This window comes from Canis lupus, chromosome 14, assembly GCF_011100685.1.
Source record: "Canis lupus familiaris isolate Mischka breed German Shepherd chromosome 14, alternate assembly UU_Cfam_GSD_1.0, whole genome shotgun sequence".
In the NCBI taxonomy this organism is placed as follows: Eukaryota; Metazoa; Chordata; class Mammalia; order Carnivora; family Canidae; genus Canis; species Canis lupus.
In genome coordinates this window covers 56,728,245-56,748,107 of record NC_049235.1, presented here as the reverse complement: position 1 = coordinate 56,748,107, position 19,863 = coordinate 56,728,245, and the positions used below count along the sequence as shown (strand labels likewise).

Genomic DNA, 19,863 nt, shown 5'->3' with positions numbered 1-19,863 from the left:
ACTGAGACCTCAGATGCCAGACTGTGAAGAATGCAGAAAATAAGAAAATGCAGTTAATACAAAGCTTAGGGGTAAAGAGAAGGAGGGGCAGGTGCTGGTATGTAAAAAAAAATTAGAGTAGAGATAGAATAAGGGTTTAGATCATAGAAGACCTCGATGAAAGTTTGGGCTTTATTGTTAAGAAAGAGAGCCCTTGACAGACTTTGAGCAATGCCTTGATACCTTAGACCTGCATTTCAGCCTAATTCTTTTTAGCAGCAAAGAGTGAGATTGACTGGCGAGGGGGAGGTGTGGAGACCGAGCAGGAGACAGTTGCAAGTGGTAGTGTGAGGGGGACAAGGAGCTGGAGGAAGACAGCGGTGGCTGGGATAGAGAGGAGGGGAAACATCCGAGTAATTCCTACGAGGTCGCAATGATGAGCCTTGACTGGTTGGCTGTGGGTGCGAGACGGTGAAAGTGTCTCTCCGTTGACTGTCAGGTGAGTTGTAGGCTGGTGGTACCACAGCCCCACACAGGGAATGAGTTCAGGTAAAGGTGTCCGGTGGAGAAGATGAAGAGTTCAGTTTGGTACTTGATGGATTTCTGGCCTTATTGGACACTTGGAGTAAGTTATTTAGCAGACAGTCGAATTCAACGTTCTGGAAGAGGTAGGTTTGGTTGTAGAGGGCCATTTTTAGCAGCTTAGGGATGAAAGGAAGGAGAGAGGGAAGACAAGGCATGGATGGGATTAACAACCCTAGGGAGAGAGGCAAAGAAACTTTCCTTTGAGAAAAGTGGTAGTGGGTAGTTTTGAGAGTACTGGGGGGAAAGATCACCCGCAGGAAGGAGAAAGCAAGGAGGCCACGAGGAGGAGGAGCCTAGAGGAGGAGGTTTGGACCGTCCACCGTGGAACCAGGGGCACATTGGGAGGATAGGCCTCCTTCTCCCCAGTGTGATTCACTGAACCTGCGGTGTTCTCGGCTCCCTGAGACCAGGTGAGCGTGGAGACTAGGAATGTGTACTGGCTTCAGAGTAGGGTGTTAGTGTCCTTGAGCCCCACTGAGCATCCTGGGGGAGCACAGGTGGCAGATGCTGGATGGACCCACGCTTACCGCCGTGAGAAATAACTGAAGGAACAGAAGCATCTGGAGAAAGATGAGCTCCACACTGGATGGAGAAAAACAGTGTTTGGGGAGTGGGAGATGAACTAGGGGAAAAGGAGATCCACGTGTGGTGATGGAAGTCTGGGGATGTGAGGACGTTGACGGGGAGCTCAGATGATGGCTGGTGGAACCAAGGACGTTAAGAAATTACGGGTCTGATCCCTTTGCTTACCCATATGATCCGCGTGCTCTGGGGTACGGGCAAAGCTCTGCGTGAATACAGGGGACTAGAGGCTGAAGGCACTTTTATGGTTTCTCTTTTTCTAAGTGTTTAAATTTAAAATGAAAATGTAATAAACAATAAATATTCCATTCGCAGAATCATACCTTACAGTTTATTATTATTATTATTATTTTTAAAAGCTTATATGTGGAAACACCATTCGCCTCCTTCTAACCAGTAACATTCTTTGACCATTTGGTAATCTAGACCCTTCATCCCCAGGGGTGGTTCCAGTGTAAATCCCTGTTAATACCTGTGAAACAAAAACAATATTTCTTTTTCTCTTTTTTTTTTTTTTGGAGTTGACTCAGCCTGGGGGATGTTGCTTCCTGTGAGGGCAGGCACTCGTGGGGCCGTGGGGCCGTGGGCCTGGTGTTCAGCCCGAGAGGCGCCCGGCGCAGGAGGAGCAGGCCCTCGCTCGCCACCCTCCGGCCCTCCGGGGTCCCTTCTCCCTCCAGGTGGGCCCATTCCGAGGGCAACGTTCCTGCCAGCGGAACGGACTCCCAGCTCTCGGCGCTCGTTTCCAACCCGAGTTCTGGACCAAGCGGGGGAGGAGAGACCCTGGGCCTGGGCCTCGGTCGGGGAGGGGGGGGGCGAGGGCGCGGAGCCGGGCGCTGGGGAGGCCTCGCCGAGCGCTTGCTGTGGCCCCGCGGGATCCCGGCACGAGGGCTGTAGCCTCGGTCACCCCACAGGGGCACTTGTCCCATCGTCCTCCCTGGAAGAGACTCGGGCAGCGCGTGGTGTGCCCCGTGTATGTCGGGTGTGCGGGAGCTCTGGGAAAGTCCCTTCAGTGCTGGGGCCCGGTGACAGGGTCGGGGCGTTGCTACCACTGAGCCCGCCTCACGGAGGGACCTCGCCTCGCAGCGCGGCTCCGCTCCGGGACCCCGGGGCGCCTGTCGGCCTGTGCCCGTGACCTTGGGGTGCCTGTGACCTCGGGGTGCCCGTGACCTTGGGGCGCTTGTCGAAGGTGCCCATGACCTTGGGGCGCCTGTCGGTTGGTGCCCGTGACCTCAGGGCTGTCTGCCGGTCCGTGCCCGTGACCTTGGGGTGCCTGTTGGCCCATGCCCGTGACCTTGGGGCACCCGTCGACTGGTGCCCATGACCTTGGGGTGCCTGTCAGCCAGTGCCCATGATCTCGGGGTGCCCGTCGGCAGGTACCCGTGACCTCGGGACACCTGCTGGCCGGTGCCCATGACCTTGGGGCACCCGTGACCTCGGGGCCACCTGTGGGCCTGTGCCTGTGACCTCGGGGTGCCCGTGACCTCGGGGCTCCTGTGACCTCGGGGTGCCCGTGACCTCGGGGCTCCTGTTGGCCCATGCCTGTGACCTCGGGGTGCCTGTGACCCTGGGGCGCCTGTTGGCCCATGCCCGTGACCTCGGGGTGCCCGTGACCCTGGGTCGCCTGTGACCTTGGGGTGGGGTGCCCATGGCCTCGGGGCACCTGTGACCTTAGGGCCCTTGTCGAAGGTGCTCATGACCTCGGGGTGCCTGTCGGCTGGTGCCTGTGACCTCAGGGCTGTCTGCCGGTCCATGCCCGTGACCTTGGGGTGCCCATCGATTGGTGCCGGCCCGTGCCCATGACCTTGCGGTGCCTGTCAGCCTGTGCCCATGACCTCGGGGTGCCCATCGGCTGGTACCCATGACCTCGGGGCACCTGCTGGCCGGTGCCCATGACCTCGGGGCCACCTGTGGGCCCGTGCCTGTGACCTCGGGGCGCCCGTGACCTCGGGGCGCCTGTGGGCCCGTGCCCGCCCGACCTAGCAGGCCCTCCTCCGTGAGCAAGGACGGCGTGTTTGCCCCCAAACGCTGCGGCAACGGCCCAGGCACCACATACCGATATTTAGAAACCGACACCCGGCCGAGGCGCCTGTGCGTCCAGGGCAGGTGTGCGATGCCCTCGGCTCATGGTGCCCGCCGGCATGGGACGGTGGCCAGGGCTGCAGCTGTGACCCCCGGGCGGGGCGCCTCCCTGGTCCCCAAGGCCCGGCCTCAGGCCTGTCAGGTGGGCAGGCGGGTGGGGGCGCTGGCAGGGGTGCCCCACTCCTGGCCCCGTGCTCCTATGCGGGTGTGTGTCCCCTTGTATATAAAGCCACAGCATGCAGGTGACAAGGACACGATCACCTCTAACCGGGACGGCAGGTTGTCTACTGTGGCCGAGGGGCTGTGCCCACAGGCGTTGGGTCCGTCTAATCAGCGTTTCAGCCTGACTGGCCCCAGGGTTTCACGAACCGCGATGTTTGGGTGGAGGGTGAGCACCTCGGTTCCCATCCTGACGCTGTTTTTACCACCCGTGTTCTCCGGGAACCTTAACGGGAGACTGAGGATACGGAAGGACAGAAACGGCTGCCTTGGGGAGCTGGTCCAGGTGGAGGGGGTGGGAATGGCAGGGCCCCTGGCTCCCTCCTGCAGCAAATGCCAGTGAGCGCTGTAATGGGCCACCTACACAGATGGGTGCTGTCATCTGCTCCGAGGCCACGGAGGCTTGCAGACTCGTGCGTGGGTGGCGTAGCTGGAGAAGAGAAAATGGGTTCTTACAAGAATAGACCTTCACCCCGCCGCTCGGGTCTCCTCCTCTCAGCGATTGATCACGGCCCGTCATAAACTGTTGGGGACTCAGGAAATGTTGGCCATTCATCTCGGTCTCAACTCTTTCGGAGGAGATGCCACAGGTCACTGTTTCATAATGCAGAGCCTAAGTCTCCAGCGCCCTATAATTTATTCTCTACTGCAGACCATCAAGATACACACCCCCCACCCCACCCCCCACCCCCGCTGTGGAGGAAGACCAGGGAAGCTGCTTGGAGAGAAGCGGCCCATGCCCAGACGCAGGCTTGAGCTCTCACTGAGTAAATGACGCGAACGGGAAAGTGTAGCAGAAACATAGAGGCGAGCATTCCCACCGGTGTGACCCGAGGCGGGTGGGCTTGTGAGGAGTGTGACCTGTTTGATTTTATGTTAATACCAATCCACATACGCACCACGGCTGATGGTTGCTAAAGCATCCTCCCCCTGTTCCTGCAAGTGACGCTGGGCCTGCTGAGATCCGCTGTTCCTTGAACAAGACCAGGTCTTCCCCTCACCTTTGCCTCGGTCCCCGCACCTCTGACTTGACGGTGGCTGGGAGTATCGGGCCTGCGGTTGGCGTCGGCCACCTGCCTGACGGGCCCCCATCTCGACGGCAGGCATGTGATGACGTTACCCTCCAGGGGTTCCGCTTCCTGCGGGGTTGCCCCGGGATCTGCGTGCTGATCCCTTGCTGGTGGCAGCAGGGGTTTCTGGTTTGCCGTGGGGACCGCGTAGCAGTAGGCATGCACTCTTGCAAGGACTGGGGAGTGTCTAATGGTGCTAAAATTATTAGCAGGGTTTGAGTGACGACTGCTTTCAAACCCTTGACATTCCTTTCCCTTGCTCGTTGTTCGTACGGAATGAGTCATCTTCAGCTGGTGGAAGGTGAGGATGTGAAGCGCCTTCTGTTTCAGTTTTCCAGATGCTCAGCAGGTTCTTGCTTTTGGTGAGTTATTCCTCAGTGTCCACGGCTAGTTCCGTCGGAGGGGGCGTGACAGTAAGAGTAAAGCCATCGCCACCAGCCCCTCGCTGGCCTGGGGAACTCTTTAACCAGGCCAACTTATGTTTCCTTAAGTTATGAAAAGGACTGTGTTTAAAATTTTTAATCACAACCTCGGCCCACAGACATTCTCTGTTATATTAGCCCCAGCAGACCAGACACGGCCTTTATTTCTTTGTTTTTCGCTGTAAAGTTTTGCGGCTGGGGATGCTTTGTTGACAGCGTTCCCACAGCCACCCACTGCTGCTTCCACATTTCTTTTCCCTTGTTGCAAATAAATAGGCACTTCCGGAGCTATCCTGTTGGCGAACCGCATTATTTTCCCACAATACTGAAACATTTCAGGGAGGCTACCTTCGATCCTCTTGAGATGGGTCGGTTTGTTTGGGTAATTGTCTGTGTTCATTTTAGGCAAGATGTTTAATGCCAGTTTTTTGTTTTTTTGTTTGTTTATGAGTCAAAAGCCCTAGATGATTAAAGCCTACTAAGAAAATGCTTCTGTGCAGTCATGACAATGTGAATAATACAAAAGTCGGGGGAGGGAGAGAAAATCTGTTGGGAAATTTTCAGAAACAGGAATGTGATCCAGCAAGTGTGAAGCGGGGTGGACAGTACCTGCGGAGTTCCTGCCCGTGCCCTTGGCACAGGAATATTCCGTCTCCGCAGGTGGTTATTTGCTTCTCTGGACCATGCCAGGCTACTCTGCGGAAGCCTTATTTTTCAAACACTTATTCTAAGATCGCTGGTCAAATGCAGTTTTACTCTTTGTAATCATTGGAAACATTTCCTTACAGATGTTCTCAGTCGACTCTTCACCAGATGACCATTTTGTCAAAAACGTGGCAAAATTTTTTGATGCAGTTATTTATTGTTGGAAGACTCTGCTGGTTTACTCCGTACCTACAAGCTTTAGAGAACGTACCATAAAGAATATGATTTAGAGCATCAGCAAATGAATGGTTCGTGTAGATTGGTCGTTTTAGGGCTGCATGTTGATATCTAAATGTCCTCTGAAACCTGAAAAACACTTCCATGAATGAGGGCAGAGCTTATAACGATAATGACATAACCACATCTCCATTCTCTAAATGTGGTGCTCGAGGACACATCATCTGACTTACATTAAACCTGATTTTACGTTAAAGAGTGTTATTGAAATAGGATTCCACTGTATTTTGTTTTGAGCCTTTGCTTTTTGCTCTGTAATCCTTTAAAACAAATCTCTTAAAAGAATTTATTATTAATATTTTTCTCTGCCGGTGGAGTATTGTGTTCGTGTGTGTTTTTGAACGTGTTGGGCGATGATGAGTTCATTTCCATCCAGGAGCATGTTGGCCCCGTTTTACCTCATGTGCCTTTATCTCATGAGTTGTGCCCTCAGTCGTTGGCCTTCCACATGCATGACGGGGGCTCAAGAATCACGGACAATTAGGAGCCCAGGGCTTTTTCCTTGAGAGTGTGATGCAGTAGAGGAGATGGAATAGTTGTGAATGTGTAGACGCACACGTGAAAGCAACTGCCCAGCTGCTGGGAGCTCTAGAATGGAAACTTTAGCACTTTGGCATCTGACTTAGAACTTCCCCTTTCTCTAATGAGATAGCCTAAATGATGTAAAAACAGGCAAAAACAAGAAAGAAATAATGTCATCATTATTAAAATGATACCTGATAATGATGACGTGTTTTACTGTTGTTCAGCTAAGCGCCTTCCATGCATTATTTCATTAATCCTTCAAAACGACAACTACAAACCCTGGATTGGGTACTTGGTTATCCTCCCATTGCTGGTAAAGACCCGGAGGGGTGGAGGGTGGGTAAAGTAACTAGCCCAAGTGTATATAACTACCAAGTAGCAGAGAATGTCAGACCCATTTTGTATGATCTCTGAGGCCACCCTCTCCACTGCTGTTCTACCCGTGGCCTATGAAGGAAGGAACACCTGCTAGATGCAACATCCGAATGGCCAGACCGAGGCATAAATGGGCCTGGTCTCCTTTCCTGAGACCCCTGTGATGCTCTCTCAGGAGGCGGAACAGTAACTTGGAGAGAGCCAGCCATCTCCTACCTTCCTGCTTTGGGAAAGGCAAGGGCAGACTGGGCGGAGTAGGGAGTTGCTCTGCTTAACACACCTTTTGTGAGTGTGAAGGAGAAGCACCAGAAGGCAGCATTGTTGCCACCACCGGAAAAGTATCTGGGCACCAGGGCCACGGGATGGCACAGACATGCTCTCGTCCCTAGGGGCAAGGTGCAAGGGAGAGATTCCTTGTCCTCCACAGGCAGGGCAGCAGGGAAAATCCCACCAGAGGAGCCTGTTTCTCTCGTGGGGCTTGGCTCTGACTTGGCCTTCTCCCCCCTGAGCTGAACGGAGCTCTGCTGTAAACTAGCATCGGTCTGCTCAGGTCTGCTCACTGGCTCCCCGTATCAGAGAAGCACTTTAATGGCAACCAGCGGGAGGCTGAGGGTACTTGGTCTTCCTGCCCTGCTTGTGGATGAACGCCATATCTGGGTTGACTCCTCCTGGTCCAAAGATGGAGTAAACAGAAAAAAGAAAGAACATAAGGCTTATGAAAGATTTTGTAGCAAAGAAAAGGGAAGATAACCTAACACTTAAAATGCAGAGGAACGACCTACATCTGACAACATTGTTATGAGAAACAAGTAAATTTTAGAAAGTAATTTTTAGGCACCATCTGCTTTGTGTCTTAAAATTCAAAGAAACATAGACTTTGAAGTGAGACTGAATGGTGGATGAGCCAGACTATGATGAAGAGTGAACTGGCTGCAGAGCTGGGGAGCTGAAAGCACAGATGTTGGGGACAGATTGCTGGAGTGAGTCCTGGCTCCACTGCTTCTAGCCCTACGACCTGGAGCAAGCCCTTTTGGGTTTCTCGTCTGTAAAGTGAGGATAATGATACCAACCTGATTCGCTCGTGATAATTTAAAGTGCACCAGGAGAATTGAAGCATATATTAGAAGCAATCCTGAAAAGTCAACATTGGATCCATATTGAACATTGAATGTTCAGTGTTCAATCAACATTGAATCCAATTCCAAAATTGAATCCATAACGAATTTAATAAGAGGTTTTCCCAGAACCCAGAGGAAAAAATTAAAGTGATAATGTAGAGACAAAGACACATGTATGTGGAGGACAGGGAGCGCAGACCCACCAGGAGAAAATTGATGTTCCTGAAAAAGACCAGGACAAGCAGAATGGATGCTACCAATGAGATGTAGCAGAATCCTTAGGTTAAAAAGGCTGTGGGGCAGGAAAATACCAGCCTATGCTAGGAATGATCTTAAGTGTTAGAAAAGGAACTGATTTAATTAGGCAGAAGAAAAGTAGAAGGTTTCCCTTAAAGGGAGAAAACCTACCTAGCCTCAGACTTGCTCCTGTGCCCAAGTAAATGCAGGAGGTGATGGGATAGTATCTAGTGTTGAGGGAGATGACCCAAGAACATTGTCACCCGAACAAGGTGGTATTCGTGTAAGAAGCAAATGGAAGTCCTAGATTGGCAGAGAAATAAAACGTTCTCATCCAGAAGCTGCTTTGAAAAATTAATGCCCTAAAGACTTACCTAGTTGGAAATAAGCGTAAAGATATTAAGTGTGGAAATGATGGTATTAAAGTGTAAAGAAAAACAAGAAATTGGTTCTTATGCTTGGCTAGGGCATTAAAGTACTTATGGGAATCTTCATAGACTCATCATTGAACATTGGGCTGAAGCTGAGTGTTTGCAGAGTTACACGTGATTCTGATGAGCGGCCTGGATTGAGAACTGCTCTAGCCATTTAATCAAGATAAAGTATGTACAGAGATAATTAGCAAAGTGGGGATATTGCCCAAAACAATGGAAAAGAATGTCCTTATTCTCAAATTAATGCTAATTGATTTAAAAATAGACAACTTTTGTAAGATACAACAGCAAATTTTAATAAAGGGGATTATTTTCTAGCAGCAAGACTTGATTTTATGAGAAAATCTGTCTTCAAATGTATATCTAACTTATACATGATAGCAATAAAATTATAGCTGCTTTTCTTTGAGATTTATTTTATCAATTTCTGAATTTCATTTAGAAGAATAAGCTGGGAGCATAACAAAGAAAGTTTTAGAAATTGTTATTGTGAAGGAGGCTTGTCTTACTGCTTGATAGGATTTAATAATACAAATTAAAATATTTGTACTGGCAAATTCTGAATGGAAAGATAAAGGAAACAATAGAAGTTTCAAAACAGACCCAGTATTGTAGAGATGATACTGTTCGATAATCATAAAGGGGATAATTCCTCACAAAGACATAAATGTTTATGTGACTAGTAACGGAGCCTCAGAATATGAGAAACAAAAGTCAACAGATTCAAAGGGAAAAACAGTTTTGTAATTACAAGTTTCAATACGTCTTTCAATAATTGATAGAACAGCTAGTAGTTGTTAGGGGAGAAAAAAACAGTAAAAACAGCAAATATGAATAACACTATCAACCATCTTAATCAGTTAACATTTGTAGATTGTATTCAGTAACCTCACAGCACTAAATGAGAAACCAATAAGGATAAGCTATTTAGGAAAACTCCAAATATCTGGAAACTTGTGAAAAAAAATCTATAATTTACATGTCAAAGACCAAACAATGAAATTAGACAATAATTTGATCTGAATGACAGCAAAAAATACATCAAAATACTTGAGATATAGCCCAAACTGTACTCAGAGGAAAGTTTAGTGCTTTAAATGCTTTTATTTAGAAGGTGAAAGATCTAAAAATGACCTAAGATTCTACTTTAAGAATAAGGAAGGGAGATTAAAATAAACACAAAGTAAGTAGAAGGAAGAAAAGTTTTTCTTAAAGGGCAGCAATCAGTGAAATACAAAATAGACAACATAGAATATTAATGAAGCCAAAATCTGGCTCATGAAAAAAATCATCAAAAATGACATATTCCTGAAGTGCCCAGCTGGTTCAGACAGTAAAGCATGGGATCCTTGATCTCAAGGTTGTGAGCTCAAGGTGCATGTTGGGCCTAGAGTTTAAAGAAAAAGAAAAGGAAAGAAAATTGACATATCCTTAGCTAAAATGAGTAAGAACACAAAAGAAGACAAATCACCATATTGGGAATGAGAAAAAAGGGATCATCACTACAGATCCTATCGACATCACAGAGATACTAAGTGAATACTATGAACAACTTGAACATCCTGGATGAAGTGGGCAAATATCCTGAAAAATACAACGTATAAAATTGCTATGAGGAAGGGAAAATCCAAAGAGCTTCATAGCTATTTTAAAAATTCATTGGAAAAACCTTCCCCAAAGGAATGTTCCAGACCCAGATGATTTCACTGGTAAATGCAATCAAACACTAAAAAAAAAAAAAAAAAAAAAGAAAAAAAATTGCTAATAAACACAAACCTTTCCAAAAATACATGAGGAGGCATCGTGGCCCATTTCATTTTATGAGGTTAACGGACTCCAATCCCCAAACTGACAAAGATATTTAAAAAGTAAAGAAGGAAATTCTGGACCAATGCCTGTCATAACAACAGATTTAAAAAAAAAAAAAAACTAGGTGGGACTATAAATTGGCACACTCTCTCTGAAGAGGAATTTGATAGTTTCAGAAGTCTTTAAAATATTTATGGATTTACTCTAATAAATGTTCCTACAGGTTTACCTCCAGGTAGGTTAGAACAATCAAATGCAAACCCAGAAACCATGAGATTGTCATTTATGCAGTACTATTCCAAATATTGATTTGCCGCCTGGGTTCCTCATTCGGTTAGGCTCCCATGCTTGGTTTTGGCTCAGATCACCATCTCAGGATCATGGAGATCATGCATCGGTTTCTAGGCTCAACTCAGAGTCTGCTTGAGACTCTTTCTTTCTGCCTCACCCCACCCCACCCCACCCCCACTCATGGGCTCAAGCATGCTCTTTCAAATAAATAAAATCTTAAAAAATATATTGCTGTAGATCATTGAAATGAGAAATAGCAAATTAAGTGGGAAAGGATACTTAAATATATTCCCTTAAGTCCTTGGATAACTATTTTTTGGTACATGTTTGGAGGGGCGCCTGGGGGATTTAGTCTGTTAAGCATCTGCTTCGGCATGGGTCATGACCCCAGGGTCCTGGGATCGAGTCCCTCATCAGGCTCCCTCCTCGGAGGGGAGCCTGCTTCTTCCTCTCCCTCTGATGCTCCCCCTGCTTGTGTGCACACCCGTGATCTCTGTCTCTCTCTCAAATAAATAAAGTAAAAAAAAATGCATGTTTGGAAAAAATACAAGGCAAATTTAATGGTTCCTTCTATTAAGTGATTGAATTATGTATGTATGGTAGTTTTTCTCCCCCTTCTAACAGTATTTTCCTGTGTTGTTTAGTGAACATGTATTATTTTAAAGAAAAATATGAAATAGTAAAAATATGCTTATAGATTTCGATAAATACACTTAGTTTTTTTACTAATGTCGAAAAAAACAGTGCCTCTCATGAAATTTAAAAGTCTTGTGTTTTTTTTTTAATATTTTTATTTCATTTATTCATGAGATACACAGAGAGAGAGAGAGAGGCAGAGACAAAGGCAGAGGGAGAAGCAGGCTCCATGCAGGGAGCCTGACGTGGGACTCGATCCCAGAACTCCGGAATCACGCCCTGAGCCAAAGATGCTCAACTGCTCAACTGCTGAGCTACTCAGGAGTCCCAAGTCTTGTTTTTTTTTTTTTTTGTTTTGTTTTTGTTTTTTTTTGATATGAAAAGTTCACTTATAATTAACAGTCCTAGGAATGACTAATCCCAGTAACAGAAACCATTACTTCTCTTAACCTTAAATAACTAACTGGTATGAGTGGGGTACATTGCTAGTTGTTCTTTAAATCACACAGAGATGTGAAAAGGCATGGTTTTAGCTGTCGAGTATAGGTAAAGAAAGATAGAGCTAATCGTAGCAATTAATGTCTAGGGCAGCATTGGCAGGCAGGTTCATCTGTGTCCCAGTTCTGATTGATGGGCGGTGGCTGCCTGGAGAGATGAATTAGGACAAATTGAGAGGCCTTTCCCGGATTCTGCTTCAAGTGTGCCGATAACTTAATAACGTGTACTCTGAGCAAGAGCACAGAACGCTGCAGCCCTGTGTGCCATTCTTGACCTAGTTAGGGAATAAAGGTAATCTTATCTTTACAGATGTGCATGGGCCGCACGTCTGGCTGAGATGGATGTGTGCAAGGTGGTAAGTGGTGTCCGAGTTCCAAATAAAGGTTGGAAGATTACTTCCCGCTCCGATTTCCGTGGAACCAGACCATTTCATGGCTTTTGTTATGATGGTCTGTGTTTTTGAGAGAATGTTAGTGGTTTATTGAAGTGCGACCTCTAGATATTTGCCTTAGGAACCAAATAAACCCAAGTCTATCTTGATACACGATTCATAATATGTGTTATGGATATTCCTGCTGTGACAGTTTCCACACATGCAGGTTATCAGGTCTATGAGCAGCTGTGACACTGAAGGTGGCAGGAGGCTGGGGAATGAGGGAGGAGAGAGAGAGCAGGGAAAATGGGCCTCTTCTCTGGCTTACTGTTCCAGTATGGCTTGGCAGGGCCTGTATCGCCGTGACCCCCTTCATTTCTGTGGGCCTTGTGGCTCCTGCCACACATAAACAGCCTCTGAAATGTATTCGCTGAAATGGACTTTTCAAACTTTTTGGGATTTAATTTATAATCCAAGAAGTGATATTCCGTTCCTGGCTAGTGAATTTCTAAGACTTAACAATCGTTGAACATCAGTGACTGTGCCCCCAAAAGACTGTAATTTTTATATTGTGGTTTTACCCTCCGTCGTCTGTTTACCCCCTCCTGACATGTGTCTGTGTCTGCAGGCATGTGTGTGTGTGTGTATAGGAATATGTAAACACGTTCTTCTACATTATTCCACCCGTCTTAGGGTGAGAATGAGCTCTGAGGACCATGGCTTGTCTCTAGTTTCCCATTCCCAAGTAGACCCTTCCTTCTCCTACATTATTCTACTCGTCTTAGAGTAAGAATGAGCTCTAAGGACCATGGCTTATCTCTAGTTCCCAAGTAGAATTTTCACAAGTAGAATTTCCTCCCCCTTTCTTCTCAAAAGAGCTCTTAATTATAGTTTTGGGGGGTTTTTTATTGGGGAGGAGGTTGTTATTTGGATCTTGGTCTATTTGAACTCTTCCACTAAGACAAAATTTAAGGTGAGATAAGTACATTTTTATGTTGACTGTTGGGGAAAAAAAAAAAATCTCTACCTATTTTCCATCCCTCTTGATTTTGAATAATAGTATTTCAGGGTTTGAGAGGGGTGTAACAGTTTAGAAGCCACTGACCTTCCTGATTTCTGAGATTCCTGTACCCGTTTCTACCACATGTTTTTTCAGCCTATATTTGCAGCAGAGCCCGAGACACAGATTTCACTTCAGGCCAGGGCAACTTATTGTATCTCTAGAATAGCTTTGGCCCTCAAATTTTTATTGTCATGGCTACAATTCAGTTGTTTGGGAGTCATGTAAAAAGTCCAATACCTCTTTAAACCCAAGATGCCTTCAAATACTGAAGAAAAAAAAAAAAAGAATATGTGGACTTAAGTGACTCTGTAAGTGTTTCTGTTTCCTTCTACTCTTAAAATTCAGTTCTGTTCTCAGGCCCTTTCTCTGTTGATCATTATCTAAATATTTTACCCAGAAGTGAGCCCAGTAGTCCGGGAATTGTCTAGTTCTGATGTCTTCTTCTGTTAATTAACGAACCTTGGAATTGAGTTGCTGGTTTGAGGTGTGGGGGAGGGACAGTTTCCATTTCATTGTTGGCTCCTTGAATATGGTGTTGATTGCAACCCCTAGGTTTTTCATGGTTTGCTTCTGTACTTGTGCTCAAGAACTGACTTATATTTATTCCTGAGAAAATCTGTCTTGTCAGATTGGGCTCATCATTTCAACCATCCCTTGTGGTTTTATGTCATTGGCATCCGAGACAGTGGAAGCTGTGTTGAGGAGGCCAGAGCCGAGGACAGAATTTTTTAGTCTTGCAGTTAGATCTGTATCAATGCTTCCCATATTTTTTAAGTTCATCAGTGCTTTTCGATAGTATGCTTTTTGAAGGAGCACATTTAGAAACCATTTTTTTCTGTTAAATTGTTTGTTACATTTAATGACATTCTCTGAAGAATCTCAGAAAAAGAAAAAAGACTCTTAACTTTGACTAAATTTTATTAGCCATATGGTCAGTAACAAGTACATGTAGAACATTGAGAATATGCTTAACTTCTTGAGATATGAAGTCATATTTGCGTCTTTGGTTTGGATAGTGTTGTAAACATTACTTATTTTTGAACCTTTTTTAGTATTTCAAAATAATCATAATAATTCAAAGTGTGGACTTTGGAGTAAGACTGCCTGGGTTGAACACCAGCTCTATCTGAAGTAACCTTGGGAGAGTAAAGTTCATCTTTCTGAGCCTCAGTCTGCTTGTCTGTAAAATGTGAATTAAAATAATGACCATCTGTTGGATTTATTTTTAGGAGAAAATGAATATAAGACACCTAGCAATAAATAATAAGTTCTCAATAAAAGTTATCTTTCATTAGTCTTATTTTTTTAAATACTACAAAGTCATTTTTGGCCTTTCATAAAATAATTTAGCTATAAGCTTTAAATGTGTCTAAAAATTAATTGGTGATATGTTTTAATTGTGACCCACAATGCAAGTTTTAGATTTTTTTTTTTAGACCATTACATGCTCTAGGAAAAGTTGAATATTTAAGTATTTTTTCTTTTATTATTACTAATCAGGTCCAACCTACTTCAGTTGATCTGGTTGTACAATTAAAGCCCAAAGCAGAAACTCTATGTTGTCAAATCCTCTCCTAATAATGGCCATGTTTTTCTTTCTTTCTCAACAAGATCTCATAAAACTTCAGATTCTGATTGAAATTATGTTTCTAGCTAGCTTTAAGGGTTCCTTTAAAAGTCTGTTTTCATAATTATAGTCTATGTCTTTATAATGACTCATTTCCCTGCAATGCATTTCATTCTCAAGTAATTCTGATGCATAAACCAAGAAGTTATCTGCACATTCAGCTCTTCCTTTTTTTAGGGAAAGGCCTCTTCAAACCCAGTATGATAAACGTCAGTCTTTTTCTTTTTTTCTTGTTACATGATCTCCTTCAGTATTAAAACTTGTCTGTATTGTTGATCTGCCCTTACCAAAAGTGACATAGCATGTAAAGAATCAAATACTCTGTTACAAAATAAGATGTCCTGAGAAAGGTAAACATTCTTTCAAGAATGTTGAAAGGAATAAACATTAATAGTTGAAAAGTGGGTAAAATTAAGGGGTTTCCGTTGGCTTGGGCATGTGCTCATGCTTGCTTAATTCCAAATTAGGTTAAACTCTGAATCTTTTGAGATGAGCAGAAGAGGAGGAGATGGCAGTGAGGGTTAGTGGTCAGTGGGAAGTTACCCAGGCGAAGGCCGGGAGGGTGTCCGTGGGAGGGTGTCCGTGGACGGAGGCCTGGGGCGGGGGAGGGTGCTTGATGAATATGGAAGCCTTGAAGGGCGTTAAGCAGAAAAGTGAGGTTTCCTTGGAAAGATACTCTGACAACTCTGGCAAGCAGGGTGCCTCTGTTACACACACTCTAGGTTTGGGGTGTAAGTAGTACAAAGAATCATGAACCATGGAAAACCAACTGCTACCCCCTGTGCTTTTCCTGAAAATGCTCTAGCCTTGTTTTAGATTGGTGAGTTAATCCAGTCCTTCCCGGGACCCCCTAGTTCTGCCTCAGGTAGTGCGTCAACTAATGCTTGGTCGTCATTTTCTCAGGAATTAGTTCGGCAAGTAGGAGGCGTCTGACACGGGTCTGACTTCCTCTGCAGGTTCCTGGTGAGATTGTCCGTTTGTGAGAAAATTTGAGGTCCTCTAATGGGGGAGAATGGCCTGAGCTCTTGCCTTAGGGGGCTCTGGGTTACACATTATGTCTCCCTAGGTCTGTTAGAGGCTACATTTATCTGTGCAGCAAGAATACAAGACATACTCATACTCATTGTGCGTTCTTTGGTGGGTTGGCGCGATGTCAGCTGAGAAAAGTGCCCCTCCTTGAAAGGAGCTCAAAGCAGATGTTAAGAAGACAGCCCCGCCAGGCCCACAGTGACTGGACTCTTCCTGTAATAGAGGTTATAAACTGGGTGCCCCGTCATCTTGTACTCCCAGATTTTGTTTAGATGAAGTCTCATGAGCGTTTCCCATAGACTAGGTTGGGCCATGAGCACCAAAGAGTGGGAATGAGATTGATTCAGGTCCTGTTCAATAGAGAAGTCTGGAGCACTTGACAAAAACTAGATTCTAGATGCTGCATAAGGAATGTATGCAATGCTAGCTTCATGGGTGTGCAACCTGGGCAGATGCAAAGGGCCACGCACTTAGGAAGGTCCCTTGCTTGGTTAAGTGGTATGCTGGCACCATCTTGGAATTCTTAATTTTTGAGTTAAGAGCTCTATGTTTTCATTTTTTACTGGGCCTTACAGATTATGTAGTCTGTCCTAAATTTATGAGCTACATTAAGGGAAACTATAGATGAAGAGACCCCAGCAGTGGGACGATGGGGTGGTGGCCTTCTAAAGTCACCAGGCACTTCATAGGGAAGCAGTAGGCTTTAAATATTTACTGCACTAAGTTGGTAAGGATAGCGATCGAACTGAACCAGTCGGATAGAGTCATCTGCTCCTCTCACCTCCATCTTCATCATCTACCTCCAGGCCCTTCTCACCTAGAGAGAACTAACACCACCTAGAAAGGGAGACTAGTGTCCCCCCCTTAGACACTTGCCTAAAGGGAGAAAGGTTTTCATAGACCCTCTTTTCCCAGGTGGTACACATTACCCTGCAGCCAGTCCTTGCTGTGGAAAGGAAGTTGTCCTACCACTCAAGTTGGATGTTTTAATAAAATCGAAATGGGTTTATGCCCTACAATGACTGTAGGACTTGTATTGGAGAAAAGTAAGAGGAAAAAAAAAAAGTAAGAGAAAAACCATCGGAGTATCTCAAGTTTTTATCCAGGGTAGGGGACGAACTAGTACATTGAATAAAAAGTAAGAGAAAAGTGAAGGAAGGCGAAGTGGAATCGCTTTTGAAATCGCATCTTGGAAGTGATACTTCATGTATTGATCACTTCATTGAATTTGAAGAATCGAGAAATAGCAAATGCTTTTTGACTCGTAAGTCGGGTTGACTTGTAAGTTTAAAACAATCCTCTGAAAGCTGGCTGAAATTTAACGGTGGAACTGGGCTTTCTGCAAACTGTATTTCTTAATCTAGTTTGGTAATAGGAAAAGAAATGTTAGATTTTCCCATTTGTCATTTGCCCTTGTGTTTATTTAGTTGTTGGCTTGCCCACAGTGGTCTAAAAATGGAAAAATCTAGTTGTTTAATGCAGCTACTTTTAAAGTGAGGAAGTTTATGTAATATTTCATTAGAAAACACATTTAACATTTTGGACAATTAGCTTGATTTATTGTAAAGTCATTTAGTTTTTCCGCTGGCAGTGACACAGAATAATTTTTTTCTGGTGGCTATTCCACATGACCTGAGTTTGGAAAATGTTGCTCGTTTCAGTATGTTTCTAGTATTTTCCATCTTATGCAAAGACTGTTGTAGGATAATTATAGAAAATTGCATTTAGTGCCATGTGGATGTGAAATTAACTTTGACGCTGAAGGACTGACACTGAGAGTGAAATGAGGTTACATTCTTTTCTGGGACTCTGGGAACTCGATTGTAATGCCCTTCAACAGTGAGGAGATATTTGCATCTTAAATCTTCTAGAGGTTTTTGTTGTTGTTGTTGTTGCTTTGTCAGACTTCACAAAATATGAATGTTGTGACTCTTTGACGTAAAAATCTCATGAAGTATTTTCTTCTTTAGCAAAGATCCTTATAAATTCTGACTATACAAAACTTGTAGATTTATATTTGGTGACTTAGCTTGATAAGTATTAGGAGAAATAGAAGTTCTATCAGGATATAGAGATAATTTCACTTTTGAACTTTTGCTGAAAGTTATTTTAATTGTTGGTACTTCTGACTTGACCTTAAATGAAAAAAGACTGTACCTAAAACACAGATCCTTGAAGAAATGTGCGTCGTGGGAAAAAAACTGTATTTGCATCATTCGTAACTTAAAAGACATTCTTAAAGGAAGGAAATTCGAATGTCCACTGAGTGGCACGCCAGGCTAGTCAGGGATTGGGGTCACATTCCCTCACTTCTCGCTCAACTGCCCGAAATCCTATGTAAGCCGTTACTCAAAACAGTTGTGAATACCATTTGGAAAAGTAATCATGAAACCTTCTTATAAATATCTTTCTGTATATTTTTATTTCTTTCTTCAATACATTCCTCTGATTTCGTTCTAGGCTCGCAGGAAGGAGGTATTTATCCAGGAACGGTATGGGAGATTTAATCTGAATGACCCATTCTTGGCACTGCAGAGAGACTATGAGGCAGGTGCCGGCGAGAAAGAGAAGAAGCCAGTTTGTACCAACCCCCTCTCCATCCTTGAAGCGGTCATGGCCCACTGCAGAAAGATGCAGGAGAGGATGTCCACGCAGCTGGCTGCTGCTGAAAGCCGACAAAAGAAGGTATTGAGTCTCTCACACAGTCATTTTTTTCCTCCAGCACCGTGTCGAATAAAGAAACCATCTCCAGGCTTGTTGCCTGTTCTTTAATCTGGTCATTTTCAAGAAGGGTGAGGATAAATGCCTCAAAATGCAAAATGCGGAGAGATTCTGGTGGCCTCTTTCAAATATAATTCAGGAATAACACTGAGCTATAAAATAAATATTACAAAGAAATTATGTTTCCTATAAAGTTTACTTTGGTGCTGTCTTTAAAATATGCGGGTGGTCTTTTCTTTTTTTTTTTTGATTTCCCTTTTCTAGTGCCATAAGATGTGCTCAGCGGTGGGTGGGGGATCCAGTTATTTGAACCAAGATTCTTTTTTTTTTTTTTAGTAGTTTTTTTGGCTTTTTTTTTTTTTAAGATTTTATTTATTCATTCATGAGAGACACAGAGAGAGTGAGAGAGAGAGAGAGAGAGAGAGAGAGAGAGGCAGAGTCATAGGCAGAGAGAGAAGCAGGCCCCATGCAGGGAGCCCCATGCAAGACCCGATCCTGGGACCCCAGGATCATGCCCTGAGCTGAAGGCAGACGCTTAACTGCTGAGCCACCCAGGACTCCCCTAGAACCAAGATTCTGATCAGATAGTGGCACCCCCAACTTCTTTATCCAGCTTCTGTCTCAACTATTTCTTTGCAACTAGAAATTACTTTTTTTTTTTTCAGTGATGTCTTTGGAAAATGAAATTAGCATGAGGAGAATAGAATGAAATTTGTGTGGTATATGCAGTCTCACAACGTGTCATTTGAAGTCCTGGTTAGTCTCAGACTCGCCTCTGGGGGCTGGTGGCGGTGTCTGCTGCAGACCTCCAGGCTCCTGCTCACATGTGTTTCATTTAAACCAACCTCCTCGCCCCTTCTCACCTCCCCCACCAACACACACACACGTATTTACTGTACTTGAGTACACGCTTCAGAGTCCTAAGTGATAAAAAACTTATTGACTTACTGCCATCAGCCGTAAGGAAATGGAGGTTTAAATGTTGTCCTTCTGATAGGCTGCCAAGACTACTGATTGCGTTTATTAGAAGAGGGTAAGGAAGTCAGAGAGGCTAATATCGTCCAGAGTGATGAGAATTTAAAGTGATCTGTTCTTCCATCCATCGTTAAAGCATAGGTTTAAATGTTTCCTCTATTTGTCCTTTTCAGAGAACTAGTTGTAGTTCACACGTAACACCTGGTGGATGATTAACCTGAGTGCAGTATACTGTAAATATTTATGATGCTGTCATTTCATGTGTGTGTTTGTC

The 19,863-nt window shown here is 44.7% G+C and overlaps 1 protein-coding gene across 1 annotated transcript in view; it reads left to right on the top strand.

The window, feature by feature from the left end:
• Positions 1–19,863, top strand: part of LOC119876957 (cortactin-binding protein 2-like) — a 77,093-nt gene that overhangs the window by 38,967 nt on the left and 18,263 nt on the right. The window contains exon 3 of the mRNA XM_038556353.1: positions 18,354–18,578. Coding sequence (XP_038412281.1) covers positions 18,354–18,578 — 225 coding nt within the window. The remainder of the gene's footprint in view (positions 1–18,353; positions 18,579–19,863) is intronic.